An 18,117-nucleotide genomic window follows, 5' to 3' on the forward strand; every position below is an offset into this window, starting at 1 on the left:
TGTGTCTGGGTGTTTGTGTGTCTCTCTAGGTCACTGTGTCTGTCTCTCTGTGAGTGTCTCTGTCTGTGTGTGTGTCTGTACACGTGTCTATGTGTGTGTGTAACTGTGTTTGTGTGTGTGTCTGTGTGTTGGTGTGTCTTTGTGTGTTTGTGTTTGTGAGACAGAGAGAGAAAGAGAGAGATAAAGAGAGAATTTAACATGGCAAATTGATGCAGGTCAGATATACTCTGTGTGTGTGTGTGTCTGTACACGTGTGTGTGTGTGTCTGTACACGTGTCTATGTGTGTGTGTATCTGTGTTTGTGTGTGTGTCTGTGTGTTGGTGTGTCTTTGTGTGTGTGTCTGTGTGTGTGAGACAGAGAGAGAGAGAGAGAAAGAGAGAGATAAAGAGAGAATTTTACATGGCAAATTGATGCAGGTCAGATATACCTAAAAAAAAGAAGAAACATATGGATGCATAGAAAATACCCAAGTCCAGTGAAAAGTTTATTTTTCTACAGCAATGTCACAGGAATTAGGAAAAAAAAGTAATAAAAAACTAATGTAGTTCCATAGCCTTGCCTGTCAAGCAACAATTTTATGTTAAAACGCCTCAACACTAATGCTATGCCACGGACGGACTAACTTAAGGAAAATTAGTATTAGAAGATATGTTTTTTGTTGCTCCAACAAACCCTAACTATCCCCCTCAAGACTATCTGAGCGGAGTTGATTAATATATCAATCCCCCCCCCCCAAAAAAAAACAATCTCGTAAGCAGTTTATAAAAAATCCAATCAAAAAGATTATTATCTCCTAAAAAAAAAAAAATTATTTCTGTGACTCTTAAATCGATTTAGAAGATATAAGCAAAAAAAAAAAAAACCTTAACCCCCTCGTGGACAAATTTTTTTGGAGAGGCAAACATTTAAGATTAGAGTTTCGTGTGAATTTATGAGCTCAGTCAAAATATATTTCTGCACTCTATATACATTAGCTGCCCAGGCAAATATGGTAATTTTCCTAGGACTCTACTCTATACTCTAAATTAATCTAAATTAAAAGTTCGTGATCAATGTATGAAAATAATGTAAAATATTAACAAAAATGCATAGTAGAAGGGATGAATGATGATACCGCAAATGCTGACCGCTATATACAGGAAGTGATACACAATCTCGTAGTTCTTTATAACTTCAATGAGTGTTTGGAAACATCCCGTAGCTGACCATAATGCTCACTATATATATATATATATATATATATATATATATATATATATATATATATATATATATATATATATATATATATATATATATATATATATATATATATATATATATATATATATATATATATATATATATATATATATATATATATATATATATATATATATATATATATATATATATATATATATATATATATATATATATATATATATATATATATATATATATATATATATATATATATATATATATATATATATATATATATATATATATATATATATATATATATATATATATATATATATATATATATATATCACGCTGACTTAAATTAGAGACCCCTCAACACAGATACTTGACAATTCCTTCCAATTACATTATTCCCATTTTCTGGATTTTCAATGAAGAGGCTAATTATTTATGAATTCTGTCGTCTAACATACCTCTGAATTATGAAATTTCTTTTTCAATAAATTTTCTGAATTTGTTACAGTATTCAGCAGTTCCGTTAATTTCATATTAAACCCAGATTTTCAAATATTTTTAGTTTTAAATTTACATCCGTTATCTCACATTTGGGTATAATAATTTTCGGGAGAGGGGAATTTTTCCGGGGTAATTTTCAGCAACGGGGGAGCTGTGCAAAGGGGAAATTTTTCAAATACTTTAAATTTAAAAATACAATAGTCATCAATATGCAGGGGCGGGATGTGTGTGTGTGCACAAAGGAAAAAGAATTAAAAAAGAAGAAAAATGAAAAGAAGGCTCCTACAGCTGGCTATTCTCCCCGGCCCCAAATTTGTATGTTCAATTTCACAGGAAGAAGGAAAGATCTAGCCATAATTAGGATGGCAACGGTTTAGAACCACAGCGTTACAGAATTTTTTGTATTATATACAAGGTTTCGTTCCTATCAAGGAGGCACACTTGTGCCTCTATAAAGAGGCGACCCACCACAATGTTAAGCGATTTCAGGTCCTAGAGGTTGCAGAGAGACGGCGGTAATCGCATTTTGTAGCCCATGCTCAAACTAAGAAACTTGCAAAATTTCATCCTCCTCCGACTCTATCTTCATGGGGTAAACTGGGCCGGAAGTTTGGACCCTCCCACCACAGCCCCCTTTAACGTTGTCCGATTGGGCTGAAATTTAGAGGTTAAGCTTTCCTAGGGCCCGGGAGCTTATCCTCGAAATTTCAGCTCAATCCGATCACTCCTTCTCTGTTTTCAAAAAACCAAATATAGCCATTGAAAATTCGTTTCTTTTTTTTTTCTTAGCCACGCCTACAGGCTACAGGTGGCACCGGATTCGGGTGAATGAGAACTCATTCGAAGCAGAATTCGACCTGTTAGGGTCTTTTCATATTTTCGGACCGAAAAAATTATCCACCGACGTTGCAGTCATGAAAATCCTCGTTTTCCTGTAATAGCCCATGTTAATTTTTCCCACCACAACCCCCCCTTTAACGTTGTCTGATCGGGCTGAAATTTAGAGGATAAGCTTTCCTGGGGCGTGGGAGCTTATTCTCGAAATTTCAGCTCAATCTGATCACTCCTTCCCTGTTTTCCAAAAAACACATATCAAGATTTTTGGGAATTTGCTTGCGTCGAAAATAGCTTCAATTTGCTAAACAACAATCACTATTGTGTTTGTATAGTCCAGCGGCTGTTACTCCCGATTTTCAGGCGGAAAACCCGGGTTCGATTCACCATCAGATCAACTTTTTTATGTACTTTGAAAAGAAACTCAGTTTCTTTTTTAAATTATTTGATTATTTCAAAAAAATTACGTTTTCTAAAGAGTTAAAGAGGCTGAGTTACAAGGTCGACCCTTAAAACGTACAGGGATTAGGAGGCACAGTTGGGGGGCTGTTAAAGAGGCTGAGTCACAAGTTTGAACCTTAAAACGTACAGGGATTAGGAGGCACCCTGTACGACGTGATTTGAGTATTCAGGAATTAAAAGCCTTAACACAAGAATGTTCAAGAGCGGGGGTTTGGGGGGCGGCAGCCCCCCAACTTTAACTCCTGACACGATCAGCTAACAGTTAGTCAAGCAATAATAAGTAATAAACTGTACAAAAACGTGCAGAAATTATTTGAAAAAAACTACGTTTTCTAAAGAGTTAAAGAGGCTGAGTTACAAGGTCGAACCTTAAAACGTACAGGGATTAGGAGGCACAGTTGGGGGCTACCACCCCCAAACCCCCCGCTTTCGCAGCCTTTAAATATAAAAAAAATTTCTTTAAACTGAAAGTAAGGAGCGACATTAAAACTTAAAACGAACAGAAATTATTCCGTATATGAAAGAGGCTGTGCCCTCCTCAACGCCTCGCTCTTTACGCTAAAGTTTTTATTGTTTAAAAAAAGAGTTGTGAGAAAGTCAAACTTTAGCGTAAAGAGCGAGGCGTTGAGGAGGGCACAGCCTCTTTCATATACGGAATAATTTCTGTTCGTTTTAAGTTTTAATGTCGCTCCTTACTTTCAGTTTAAAGAATTTTTTTTTCTATTTAAAGGCTGCGAAAGCGGGGGGTTTGGGGGGCGGTAGCCCCCCAACTGTGCCTCCTAATCCCTGTACGTTTTAAGGTTCGACCTTGTAACTCAGCCTCTTTAACTCTTTAGAAAACGTAGTTTTTTTCAAATAATTACAACATAAATCATGCCTAAATTAAAGAAAATTTCCTAACACTAGGTAAAATTCAAATTTGTTTACGTAAAGTGTGTCATAATTGTAAAGTATGGGTGATCAACCGTTTGAGCTACCTCGCTGCAGTGGAATACGAAGCTACACTTACAGCTGCACTAAACATCCAATAACTGATTCCTAAAGATTAGCACCAAAAAACATCTTTTGATTTCGACTATTCTTTTATATTTATCATTTTTACATTTATAATTTTTCATATTCATCTTATATTTGTTATTATTTTAAGTTTATCTTTTATATTTATTACCGTCAGACACTAAAGCCGATGCGAATAAAATTTTCTATTAAAATTGAGATAGTGGCATATTTTTTTTTTTCTGGGATAAATCTTTTTTTGTCTTCATGATTATATTACAGTTGAAATATGTAATTTTGTGAAAAGTCTAAGCTTTAACTATCACCAAAAAGATGCTTGTAACCACCAAAATACATGCATCAATGGATTCGCTTCTTTCAGATCTGTACAATCACTGAGCCAAAATTTTAACATTACTTAAGAGCAGGGTTGCCACCGTCCGTGATTAATCTCGGTTTCCTTGGATTTTCTTTTTTTTTTTTGCAGCCCGGGATTTTTTTGTTTGCGGGATTTTCGGGATTTTTTTTGTAAGAACACCGGGGATTTTTTTTATAAAAACTGGGATTTTTGCTAAAAACCAGGATTTTTTCATTAAAAAAGATTTTTAACGATTTTGGCTGATAGTCTAATATTTGTTTTCTGTACGATATCACGAATATTCTCTGTTTTGGTTTGTTCCCTCTGGATTTGCGCTTGTACACTGGGGCAACCATTTTTTCGTTCGGGATTCGACTTTTGAAAATTTGACTCCAATGTAACGACGAGCGGCGAATTCAAAACAAAAACAGCGAGAATTTTCTTTTCTTGTCAGTGTAGTTCATTTTGCCGCGTGTAATGCCTCATGCAAAGTTAATTTCAGAAAAGGTAATTAAAAAGCGTATGGCATTATACTTATTCTGTTCAAAAGGATGCTTATTTCAAAAGGATGCTTTTGTAAGACGAATGACAGTTCTGCTGTCCGCTTCTTGATTGGCGGGACTTTTGCTAAGCAGAAAAGCAGGTATGGTAAAAGGGACGTGTGAAGACGTGATAAAAGGAATGGGACAGAAGTGGTAGTGTGGACAGCTTTTTCGGAAAAATGGCAGAAGAAGGAGACGATTAGACACGATAAGTGATATATAAAAATGGTTGTATAAAATGGTCTTGAAAAGAAAAAAGTTAAATTGTCTAACTGAGGCTATAAATTTGTTTTCTATAGGTTTAGGCTCAGAAAAACAGATATGATGAGGATAGCGCTGATAAATTTGTACCGATATCTTCTAAAAAAAACCACCAAGTTTTTGAAAAAACTGCCTAGTCTGAACGACTATTCCTTTTTCCAGATTTCTGTCCCATTTTCCAGAAATTGGATAGTCTGGATCCGCTATGTGACTGTGAAGCGCGAAGTCAATTCTTGGGCGGGAAATTCAAATAACAATGAAACGCGAATGCGTCGACACGTTTTCTCGGAACTTCGATGAATTGCTTTTGCCTTAAATATTTGTCGTAGATTCTACTAGTCCACCAAAACGTTTTCGCAGAAATAATACTAGGACAATGGACAATCAGTTGTTAGTTACAACTAAAAACCAAGTTTCACCGTACTTCGAATTACACGTTCTAATTTTTACGTCATCACTTAGCAGCCCTATGTTGTATAGTCTAAAAACCGTGTTCCGGGATTTTTTTAGAAGAAAAATCGGGATTTTATTTTGGAGCTGGTGGCAACCCTGTTTAAGAGTTTATCTTAGAGAATGATTTAACAAAACTGTAAAATAGAAATTTTTTTTTACTTTTCAACGATTTTAGACCAATTTTGGACGCATTTATAAAAAAAAAAAAAAAAAAAAAAAAAAAAAAAAAAAAAAAAAAAATCGAAAATATAAGTTGACAGATGGATAAAGTTGACAGATGGATACCAAGGTCTCAGCTATTGAATAGCAGTAAAATAGTCGTCTTACGTCTAAATTTTAAAACTATAGGACAACAGAAAAAAAAACATACAGAAACTTGTAGAGGAAGCAAAAGCTTTGAGTCCAACCGAATAGACTTCAACCGAAAGTATCAAACCAAAAACCAAAACGAAACAATATTTGTCAAAGAAAAATGCCGAAGCATATACTTCAAAGAAGAGAAATGAAAATACCACTGTAAATGCAAATATTCTGCCTAAGCAAAAAACAACGTGATACTCACTACCTATAGAATTGCCTTCAAAACAGCAGAAAATGGTTACTGGAAATGAAAAGTTATAAGAAATGAAATCAAAACACAGAATCAGTTTATTCTTTTGAGAAAGCTTGCAGTAAAGGTACTTATGGTACATCAGTGACACGATAGGACCTTTTGGTTATATTTGGGGTCGAACATCAAACTAAGTACTATTATTACAAATTCCACATACATTTTGGTTAAATGGCTTCTCATACCAAGGTCATCTTCGGTGATGAGGAGTGCACAGCCTTTGTTAGTGGGTGTGTTTATTATTGGCTTTGACTCGCATGAGGATACAAAAATCGATTCCATGTACGCTATGGAAAGGGACGTGAAAGTAAGAATAGGTTATTAGAGCATGCTCATCTTCAAAGATTAGGCACTAGAAACCTGTACAAATTATTTTATCTTTTTCTGATGCAAGGCTGGATTTGACCCCAGTGGAGAAGTTTAAGGGGATTCTATCGTAAACTCTCAAGAGAAAACTGATGAGCTGTACGAGGTGATGCCCTAGATATCCTATTTAAAAGTAATCGATAGCGAAGAAACAAAACCAAAATGTTTTTATCAATCTTCTTCATATATAGGCGGATAGGGGAAGGTCTTCATCATGGGTGTGAGGTTAAAGAATTATGCACATCCAATGCATTTTTTTATTGGTTTTCGATACGCTTAAGGGTATTAAAAATCAGTGTCACCTAGATTTAAGGGTTTACATAAGGATTATAAATAGTAACAAAACAATACGACGTAGTTCCTGAATAATTATTATATTCATTTAAAGGATACGATTCTTAAAAGTGACAAACAGCTTTACAGTACTACCTAAGTTCAATAGGGTTATATTAAGTTTTAATCCATCTGTGGTTTCGAAATTTCTACTATCCACTGTTACTAACCATGTCTGTTCGTGCTTTATAATGAGTTTATATTATTTACGAAAAGTAATCGACAGCGAAGAAATAAAACTGAAACAAGGGGTTAGATACTATATCAAAAATTTTCTGCATTTTATTTGTCTCCAATATATTTAAGGCTACATTACATGCATACATTTATGGTTGAGCTGGCAACAAGGTCAACATTTTGTTTCGGTTGCAAATAAAGGTATATTACATATGCATGTTACCGTGAATGTCCGAAATACCTTTTTCTCTCCTTGGATTTAGTCAGCGTCCCCAGTCAATTTTTTCAATTTAATGCAAGGTTTGATCATGACAGGTTCGGTTAAATTAGGTTTGGTTAGGTTAAGTTAGCTTTAGTTAGGTTTTGCCCCATTTCTGATATTTAAAACCAAATTTAACTTAATCTAACCTAACCTAACTTTAATTTTCACCATCATAGCTTGCATAAGACTGAAAAAGCTGACTCGCAAAGCCAATTGAATCCAAGGAGAGAAATAGGAATTTCGGACATTCACCAGTGAATGTCGACATTAAGCAGATTTCGGGCATTCACGGTAACATATACACATAAAATACCACGGACATCAAAATGAAGATGTTTTCCCGTGGTTCAACCTCCAGTTTGCTCATACCTGAAATCCGGGATTTTCTAGGATTTTATTTTGGCGGTTAGGCAACCCTAAGATTTTTCGTAGCTTAAATTTCCTCTTTTGTTGCCACACTTGAATCGTGAAAAGAAATAAGCGAAAACTTTCCTTTTTTTTACAAACAAGCCCAACCAAAGGATTGCAACACAAATTTATCCGCAGCTGATCGTCAAGTCATAAAACAATCAATAGTGTGTTACAGCCATTATGTTTAATCAGGCTATTGAGCAAATATAGGGAAGTGGGAATGTATAAAAATTAAGTAATAAAAGTTGTATTTTTAAACCAGAAGTAAACAATGATCATATTTACATGTCAATAGTCAATTAAAGTGATTAATTTAATAGAAGAGGATAGCCTAACTGGTCTTTCAAAAAAAAATTTTGTGGGCAAATCAATTAACTAACAATTTAATCTTGATAATAAAGTTTTTGATCTTGAATAATGTTAACAATATCGAAATTAATACACGGCTTAGACTTATAGCAGCGTCTGTCTTTTGCTATTGAAATTAGGAAAGTTATAAATTCTAGGGCCCCAAGACTTTTTTTTACTCATTTTCTGCTGATTTTTCAGACACGTTCCTTATTTTCAAACTTAGCGCCCGCTAGAGGTAAATCGCCAAATTGCATATGGAGATCTTTTGCATTAAAAATTGAGATCCACTTGAGGTTTTTTCCACTTAACCAATTTAAAGAATCAAATTCCATTCTTAGTGTCTTTGCTTCTTTAATGTTCAATCAACCGCAGAGTCAATATAACATTTTTTAATCCGCTCCAGACTTGAAATCCCAAAGTCGGCGTTACGAGTCCTGACGTCGATGGTTATTTGGTTTGGAACAGGGGTCAATGGTGTGACTCTGTAAGGGCAGCCAGAGTCGAAACAGTTCTAAATGGGTAACCGGAGAAATCTAGGGGAAAGCACGGGAAGCTTCGCATGACATACCCCCAACCACCCATGGCACTCACGGCCGAAGGCATTGAGTCAGGAGATCGGTACCTGCACAACGCACATCATTGGTCAGCATGCAGAAATTTTTTTTTTTTCTCGAATCCGTGATCAGTGTTACTCCTGCAACACATTTGTTAGCAAAGTCAACACTGTAACACTTTACGTTGTCTATGCAACGCAAATCTAGTACATACTTAAGGACAAGGTAGTGATGACAAACACACTTTTTTGACCTACCTAACCCCACAACCTGGAATCTAGTAATTTTTTATACTTTACTACAATCAAATTTTTTAATTTGTACTTACTTTGATACCAACCCCTGCAGTGTCCTTGATTCTATTTCAAATAATTTTAATTGGAAACTTACCTTTAGTGCGCCAAAAAAAAACAATGGCAAGGTTAGGTCCAAACAAAATCACGATTAGCAGTCCAAACGTGAAAAAAGCCGTGAAAAAAGCTGTCCTTCGCCTTTTGTTTATCTTTGCAGATGTATAACGTCACCAAAGAAGTGCAAAAAATGCTGAAAATCACATAAACGTATGTTTGCAGTGTACAGTAAAATATGTTGTAACCTACAAAATAAAAGACAACCAATATTAGATTTAAAACTCAACACTAATTATTAAGACAAAAGAAGATTTCACGACAAAATGTCCACGTTCTACATGTTTCTGTAAAACCGCATACGAATTATAATACATTATAAAAATTATAACAAAAATCTAGAAACTTTTTGAAAAAGTTTGAGTTTTTATTCTAGAAACTTTTTGTTTATACCAATTTTTGTTCAATTTTTTAGAAAATTTAGAAAAAATTTAGAGGACCACCCCCTAAATATCCTCTAATTAATCCCTGAGATAATACAGGTGAAAAAAAAACACGTTAGAGTAATGTGTGTTAGATCGAATGGAGGCAAGCGGGTCAGACACCATGCCAAAAACTTAGAATCTCCAGTCAGAAACACTTTAAATCCTTGCAAGGGTCATTTTGTTTCCCTTTCATCCCAATTTGGTTGCGTAAATCTTTTTTTATTTACATTATTTTACAGGGCTTCGCATTGCAATTTTATCGGACTTTACTTTTGTTTATTTTATACCCAAAAACATTGGAGTGCGATCACAATCATTAACTTTCAGTTACTTCTAAATTTACTTGAACTTTTATATAGGCTAGAGTTTATGTTAAATTTACTGTCTTTTAGAATTTCGATTAGTGACCTAGATCAGAGTATAGAAAATACTCTATAGAGTATAGAAAAAGATACGACATATAACGCAAGCCCTTTAGCACAGGTTAGCAGGAATAGAAAATTAATAGCAGCATTGAGATTGCAGGGGTATATAGTTGAAAAAAAAAACCTTAATTCAAAGCCTAAATTTCCTTGAATTTTTGGTTCGATTCAGCCGGGTATCTTGTGAATTTAAGTACACTGTTTTGTTTTTAAAGAGAAAGAGAGTGAGTGAGCTTGTGCTTGTGAGTGAGTGAGGGAGCTTGTGCGTGAGAGAGAAGAGAAAGAAAGAAAGAGAAAAAAAGAGAGAGAAACAGAGAGGGAGAGAGCGACAGAGAGAGGGAGAACTTTTGGAGGGGAGGGGGGAGTGCTAATAAAATTGTATATCTAAAAAATAGGAACAAAAGCACGTTAGTGATAAATACAATGAGACAATTAATGTTCAACCATGGCTGCTTTCTTGTCAAAGACACTAAATCAAAATGACAGTTTGCGGAATAGAAGAAAGAATGGTTTATTGAAGATATTAAGGTAACAAGGCGTTTTGCTTTGTGGCCCCTATTACAGCGACCTATTATAGAAATTATGATTTTGGCCGGTGTTTTTGGAAAGAAAGCACAATGCCAGAACGCTAAATCCAATTTTCCACTGGGAACTGCTAAATTTCCCAAAACGTACCAGTGACCACACTTTAGAACATGGTTTTTACTTTAAAATAAATAAGCCCCCCTATAAATAATAGCCCCCCCTCCGCCCATCATTCCGTCAAACACATCCAATCAAAATTTTGAGAGCCATTTTGTTCAGCGTAGTTGATTTCCAAATAGAAATTATTTTTTTTTTTGAGGACATTCCCCCATAGCCTTCGGGGCAAGGGTTGTATGTTGTGCCCTGGGGGCATATAAGATTTTTATAGAAGAAATTGTCATAGAAACTTCATAAAACGCTCATTCGATTGGAAATTCAAAGGGCTAATGCCCTTTTTAATAGTTGAAAGTGATTGGAGGGCAGCTAGCCCCCCCGCCCCCTCGCACGCTCATCTTCCCCCACAAACATCCAATCAAATTTTAAGATAGCCATTTTAATCAACGTCGTTTTAAGTTCTGTAAATTATTTCTTTGAGGGTGACAACCCCCTCACAGCCCTCAGGGACGGGTTGTAAGTCATGCCCTGGGGACATATAAAGTTTTTATAGAACGCATTGTCGTAGAAACTTCAAAAAGGGCTCATTCGATTAGAAATTGAAATGGCTAATGCTCTTTTTAATAGTCGAATGTAGCTGGAAGGCAACTAACACCCCTTCCACACCCACCATTTCCCCAAACACATCCAATCAAAATGTTGAGATAGCAATTTTGTTCCACGCACTGAAAGTTCAGGAAATTATGCCTTTGACCAGGACACTCCCCCCAAAGCCTTCTGGGCAAGGGTTATAAGTTATGCCCTGGGGGCATATAAGTTTTATTGAAATCTTTGTAGCAGAAACTTGAAAAAGAGCTCATTCGATTGAAAATTTAACGGTATGGTGCCCTTTTTTATAGTCGAAAGTAATTTGAGGGCAACTAACCTCCCTCTCTTTCACACCTATTCCCCAAACACATCCAATCAAATTTTTTAAATATAGTCATTTTGTTCCGTGTTGTGGATTTCCAGATAATAATTAGGTTTTTGAGGAGTACACTCCCCCACAGCCCTCAGGGCCAGGGTTGTGTTATGCCCTGGGGGCATATAAGGTTTTTATAGAAGGCGTCGTCATAGAGACTTCAAAAAGGGCTCATTCGATTGAAAGTTGAAAAGGCTAGTGCTCTTTTTAATAGGAAATTATACCTTTGAGCAGGACAGTCCCCCACAGCCTTCAGGGCTAGGGTTATAAGTTATGCCCTGGGGGCATATAAGTTTTTATTGAAACCTTTGTCGTAGAAACTTCAAAAAGGGCTCATTCGATTGGAAATTCAAAGGGCTAGTGCCCTTTTTATAGTTGAAAGTGATTTAAGGCGAACTAACCCCCCTCTCTCGCCAACCTTTTCCCCAAACACATCCAATCAAAAATTTTAGATAGCCATTTTATTCAACGTAGTTAAATGTGTTGGAAATTAGGTCTTTAAGGATGACACCCCCCCCAACAACCCTAAGGGCAAGGGTTGTAAGTTATGCCCTGGGAGCATGTAAAGTTTTTATAGAAAGCGAGGTTGTCAAAACAACAAAAAGGGCTCATTCCATTAAAAATTGAAAGGGCTAGTGCCCTTTTAATGGTCGAAAATAATTGAAGGGCAACTAACCTCTCTCTCACGCCCACCATTTCCCCAAACAAATCCAAACAAAATTTTGAAATATCCATTTTGTTCAACGTAGTCGAAAGTTCAGGAAATTGGGTTTTTTAGGATGATAACCCCATCAGAGCCCTCAGTGCAGGGGTTGTAAGTTATGCCCTGGGGGCATATAAGGTTTATACAGAAAGTTGTTGTACACATTTCAAAAGGGGCTCATTCGATTGGAAATTTCCCTTTCTAATAGTCAAAAGTGAGTGGAGAGTTGAATTAAAGTTATCAAGTATTTTGCAGTAGGTTGCATCAAAACATGGTCAATTGTAGACAGCGAAAAGCCAAGATAGATAGTGCAAGTATTTGAGAGGCAAATGTTTAAATGGCTGGGGCACGGGTAAATGGCAGGAGTATGCATGACTCGTCAGTCCAACTCATGTTGATTTCTGCTCGTTTTGAGTTTGACTCGGTTATTTATTGTTTATTTATTTTCTCGTACCGAATCTGAGAAAGCACCGCTTCACTTATCCGAAAAGGGTAAATATGGACTCGACCTTTGAGCGCCACGGCGTCTAGAGAAACACTCCCTCTTGGGATTGGTGCCACTTTTTTTCAGAGGGGGAGTGACATATACTAGAATAGCCATTCCGTGGAAAGTGCCCTTTTGGTCAATCGTGCGTATATCGTGATCTGCATTATCAGCTATATGTTGCACCACGTGTTCAGATGTAACACCGTCAATGCTTCATCCTTGATCTACTAATGCACAAGGCTTGAACCTTTGAACTTCGGCGTATGGCGAGTGTCGATTTGAAATGGTGTCGATTAAGAACTTTGATTTGAAATGGTGATCTAGATGAACCGCTAAACCAACTTGAAGAGGGCAGATGACTGCACGTGGACGAACTGCTTGAACAATGGAGCCGCCGATGGCAAGGACTTTGAATGACACTTTGGTACCAACAAACAGCTCCTCCAGAAGGACCTTGAGGCTATAAGGTGTCTTCAAGTTCCATTTCGGATGAAAGTTCCTGTGCCATGGCGTACGATTCCTTCTGTTCGGTAAGAAAGAACCTACCCTAGCATTTATATCAATAAAATACAAACCTGAATAAGATTCTATGTACGATCCGGAGCGGAAATAACTTTCTATTTTCATAAGACTGCAGCTCGGTTGAAACAAGATGGCGTTGAGAATTTGTGTAAATGTAATCACGCTAGCTTAAAAAGATCTGGATGTATACTTAAAAAAGACAAACGAACGGAAAAAAAAAAAAAAAAAAAAAAAAACACACAAAAAGACGTCATGGTAAACACATAGTTTTTTTTTGCCAAAAATAGCGAAATTTTGTTTTTTTTTTACTAAAAATGTATTTTTTTCATTTTATTTGACGTTTTTAAAAAAAAACGAACGTCAGAGACGGCTTCAGCTCTAAATTCTGATACAGCTAGACGTATCAACCACTCATTTCGTGACACTTCATTTTTTCATGAAAAATAAAAATAAATGTAACAAAAATAGCAAAAAAAAGAAGAAAAAACAAATTTCGCAACGGGTTATATATGGGGATTTCGGATATGTTGTTGAGCGCTTTTTTCTGGTCCGGTTGGCGAAGAAAGCATTACTTTATCAATTTGTTCCGGGTTCAGGCAATTTTTTTTTCGTATTATTACTGTGCTAGTAGGCTGAATTCCAGGGCCAAGAGGTTTTTGTCCTTTAAGAACGGGCTCGACATGCCAGGAAAAAATTTAAAATTTAAAATAGTCCATAGTTTCTCATTTCTGTCAAATAGCATCATCAATATAAAAAACAACCAAAACAAAAATGACAGATAAAAAATTATCAGTAATAAATACGAATAAATAAAAAGATAAACAAGACGAATTTGTAAAAAAGGCTTTTTGTAATAAAAGTTTTTTGGAAGGCATAATTGATCTTAAAAATAACAAAATCTGTAGTATTTACAAGATTCACAATAAACTTAAGCAAAATCATGATTTTTTTTGTCTTGTAATATGCTGGAGAAGTTATTGGAGAAGAATGTCCCTTTCTAAGAGCCTTGGCCCCCTGAACCTTCTCCTACTTGATTATTAAAGGGATAAAAAATTTGAAGGAAAACAAAATCATAGATCATACCCTTTTCTTTATTTACTCTATCATTTTTGTTCTGTCGAGACTCTAAATCACCGTGCCTATCTTTGTTTCCGGGATGAGCACGTTCTGGTCTACTCTGAAAGCACTTCTCTTTGCGAGGAGGACTAGGACACGCTGTACCAGGGGAGGCTCTTTTCTTTTGATACGGAGATCTGCTTCTTCTTCTACGGCAGTGGGACGAGCTTGTTGATCTTCTATACTCACGTTCTATTATAAGTCTCTTGTAGTCTTCTTCTTTATCTAATCTTTTTGAAACAGATTTAGCTTCTGTTTCTTCGTCACATTCTGATTCAGATTCTGCTTCTTCTAAAATTTCCTTGATATTTATGTTTTTCAACTTCCGCAGCTTTTTAAATAGTAGTTGGTCAATGAATTCAGGTGAGTGCTTTTTTAATTTCGCAAGCTTCTTGACTAGCTTCCAGTCAATATCTTCGTCGGGGGATTCTTTATTGAGAGATTTCTAAAATGAATAAAATAGGAGAGATTAGGAAACGAAACTAAAGTTGCACACACGATTGCCATATTACGAACAATGATTGTTTGAGTAATATGGCTAAGGGTCTACACCAGGTGGTTCACAGCCGGGGAGGGAGGGGGAGAATGGTGGGTGATTTCTGAAAAGATTTCTATACTGTCACCTAAAATGGGGCATATATAAAGTAGTAATTTCAGTAAAAGCCTTGCAGGCTATTTTAAAGTAGGAGCGAGGTCGTGTTATACGGTGGGGGGTCAACAAATTTGAAAATTGTGACGTCTGCTTTACAGGCAGTAGGTCTCCTGTTCAGTTTCAAATAAAGTTTTTTTTTCTGGGGATATTTTTTCTAGGAGTGGGGTAGCTAATGGAAGAGCGATACAAGAATCAATTAAAAAAAATTAGAGATTTGATACCAAAGGATTTAAAAAAAACCTAAAGGTTGCATGGTCCTCATAAAGATTCCAGTGCAACACCGGTCAGTTTCGTTTTATGTTAATATTTTTTTCTCACCAGCCAGTTTTTATTAAACGCGTTTGTTTTTTTTGGTTACTATGAGCCGTGGTTCGTTCTTTACTATGTTGAAGCTACGACTGCAACTATCATTAAAACGGTGATTACTCTTCAGAAAGCTAATAATCCAATTTCGCTATCTGTAGCCATCTCAAAGAATGTATTTTTTATACAAATTTATTTGACAAATATGTGGTTGCATGGTCGTATAATCTTGTGAGAGGGATGAAACGATCGGAAATTGAAAGTTCTCAAACTCTTTTTTACGAGTCGAAAGGGATCCACAAGCGGCAAGTTCTCTTCTACTTTTTTTGCCTTTGGCCACACCCGTAGACCCCACGGTGTTCGTTCAAAACTGCAAGTCAGTCATTCCACTCACATTTGTCAGATAGTTAAAAAAGTACTCCTCTAGTGAGGGAATGTACCATGCAGTCCCATGGGCAAAAACCCTGAGTTATAAAATGACCCATGCTTCGCATTTACATTTTAAGAGAAAAAGAGTTTATGTTGCATAATTTTTTCCAGAAAGATAGGCATGTTCACCATTTTTAAGCAGGAATTATCCAAGAATTATCAATATGTGTTATTGGGCGGCAAAAATGTGGCCCGTGATAACTCACCAGAAAAACAAGCTAAAGCTACACTCAGTGCAAAAACATACGAAGTTTCACATACTGCAGTGTGGCTTGGCGGAAAAAACAGCCAAAGTCTGACTCTGTGCAAAAAAAAACTATGTCCTGACAGTTAAAAAACGAACTAAGTCTAAGCAGCAAAAACGAAGTAATGCAAAAACAAGCTCATTGGCGACTCAGAGCACATTCTAAACTAAAGACAGATTTGGTGCAAAAACAAGTTAAGTCCTAACTTAGTGTGAAAACGAAGTGAGCCCAAGCTGCAGACTGACTTTATTTAGAAGCAAGCTAAGTCTTAACGCGGTACAAAAACCTGCAAAGTCCTGACTTGATGCGAAGCCGATGTTAGCCATGACTAAATGTAAAAACGGGCTAAGCTAAGATCCAGCTGCACTTAGTCTTTCCCAGATGTAACTCTTAAGAAGAAATGTGGGCAGGTAGCCCCTTTTAAATAAAAAACATGCAATTATTTTCAATCAGTATGACTTGAGGCACTTATTTCCCCCATTCTTTCACCGCCAACTTTTTAGCAGAATGATGAACCTATAGTACCTTGTTTTATGGCTGCAACGGTAGCTGAAACTTAGTAAAGAGCGAAACACGACCCATAGTAACCAAAATTTTAAAACGCGTGATCAAAAAAATTCCCATCTGTAGTTGATTAGGAAATGGTAACTCTTTCTTCCATAAATTTTAATTGTGAAATGTCATTACATAAACAAATTGATAGGAATTTCGAAAAAGAAATTGACATGGAGGAAATCCATAAATAGGAGGATTAGAGAGAAAACCACTTTTTCCATGGGAAGCACTGAGGTTTTTATTTTTATTTTCCTCTTCTTGTTCTTGTTTCTTTAACGCTAGTGAGGCACTAGAACATCATAGAGCCTTTTTAAGGCTAATTTCAAAGCTAATTTTTTCGTGCGATTTTTATTTATATATAAATTCAACTTGATAAAGACATCATACGGTGCCATATGGCACCAAGAAATGGCACTTTCGGCTCCATGGCTGGTTTGGAAAGGCCAGGAAGCACGAATAAAATATCATCATAATCTACATGGTTGGAGAACCTAAGGTTCACATTTCCCTAAATAGCAAAATTCCCCTCCAAGGTCCCTTTATGAGCTTCATAAATCGTCTATTGAGCAACTAGAACTAGGCTAACGGTGTCGATTCACAAAAAAAGGAGGGCAGATTTTTTTTTCAACATCTAGGGGAGAAATAAATTTTTTGGTTTTTCAATAAAAAAATACCAAAAAAGGACATTTTTCAGTGAAAGTACTTCAAAAAAGATATAAGGAGGGGGACCTAGGAGCGGATCACAGCCTACCTACCCCCCACCAATTGACACCACTGGAACTAGCAGGCAACTGCGACATCTTAGAAAGATGTTTCAAGGCTCGATTCAAAGATCTTGATCATATCAATGTGCTTTTTGTAGATTTATGTCTGAAAAGAACATAAAAAAGGCACATCGAGCTTTTAGCTCGTGAATTTCTACCACATAATAAACGAATTATCGGGAAGAACAACAAGTAGAAAACAAACACAGCTAAATAGGACACGATGGTCTAGTAGTTAGGGCCCTTCGTTGTGGCCGTGGTAAACACAATTTAAATCTTGGTTAAGACAATTCCTTTTGAAATAAATTATTACTTTCTAGTCCTCCAATAACGACAAAAAACAACATACAAAATGTTTTACAACATACAAAAATGTTGTTCAAGGTGGGGGACTGTAATTATCCTTGAAGGTTTTCCGACTATGGTAATTCCAATAGTGCAATTTTTATTTCCAATGGTCAGTTCTCCTAAGATTTTATAGTCCAAGAACCGACTTGTGATGCTTCCCTATATTTGCAGAATTCTGAAAAACTAGCACTTTACGGAAAACTAAAATTTCTTGAGTTTTTGTTAGAAAATTAAAATCGAATAGTAAAATCCATTAATTTCGTGGCCAGTAAAAAACTAGTGACAGCTTTATAAATTAAACTTTTATTTTATACGGGCTATTTAATGATTTTATACTCCTAATCATCTTTTGTTGCGTTGGTTTTGTGCAAATGGAAACGGCCCCCCCCCTGAAATACCCGAGCCACGAGCTGTTCAGCAGAAATTCTGGCATGTTATTTTTTTTCCTCTGAATGACTAAAACT

General features: G+C 36.0%; 1 protein-coding gene across 4 annotated transcripts in view; it reads right to left on the bottom strand.

The window, feature by feature from the left end:
• LOC148951404 (uncharacterized) overlaps positions 1 to 18,117 on the bottom strand; it is a 53,485-nt gene that overhangs the window by 26,259 nt on the left and 9,109 nt on the right. For all 4 annotated transcript variants that reach the window (XR_016141911.1, XR_016141909.1, XR_016141910.1 and 1 more), the window contains exons 3-4: positions 14,325 to 14,802; positions 9,066 to 9,270 (exon numbers count right to left, since the gene is read on the bottom strand). Coding sequence is in view for 1 of the 4 variants with exons in the window: in XM_089090853.1 (XP_088946979.1) it covers positions 9,098 to 9,270; positions 14,325 to 14,802 (651 nt within the window). In the remaining 3 variants the exon portion in view is untranslated. The remainder of the gene's footprint in view (positions 1 to 9,065; positions 9,271 to 14,324; positions 14,803 to 18,117) is intronic.

The sequence above is a fragment of the Artemia sp. Qi Xiang Cuo genome, chromosome 6, assembly GCF_049724085.1.
Source record: "Artemia sp. Qi Xiang Cuo chromosome 6, ASM4972408v1, whole genome shotgun sequence".
Taxonomy (NCBI): Eukaryota; Metazoa; Arthropoda; class Branchiopoda; order Anostraca; family Artemiidae; genus Artemia; species Artemia sp. Qi Xiang Cuo.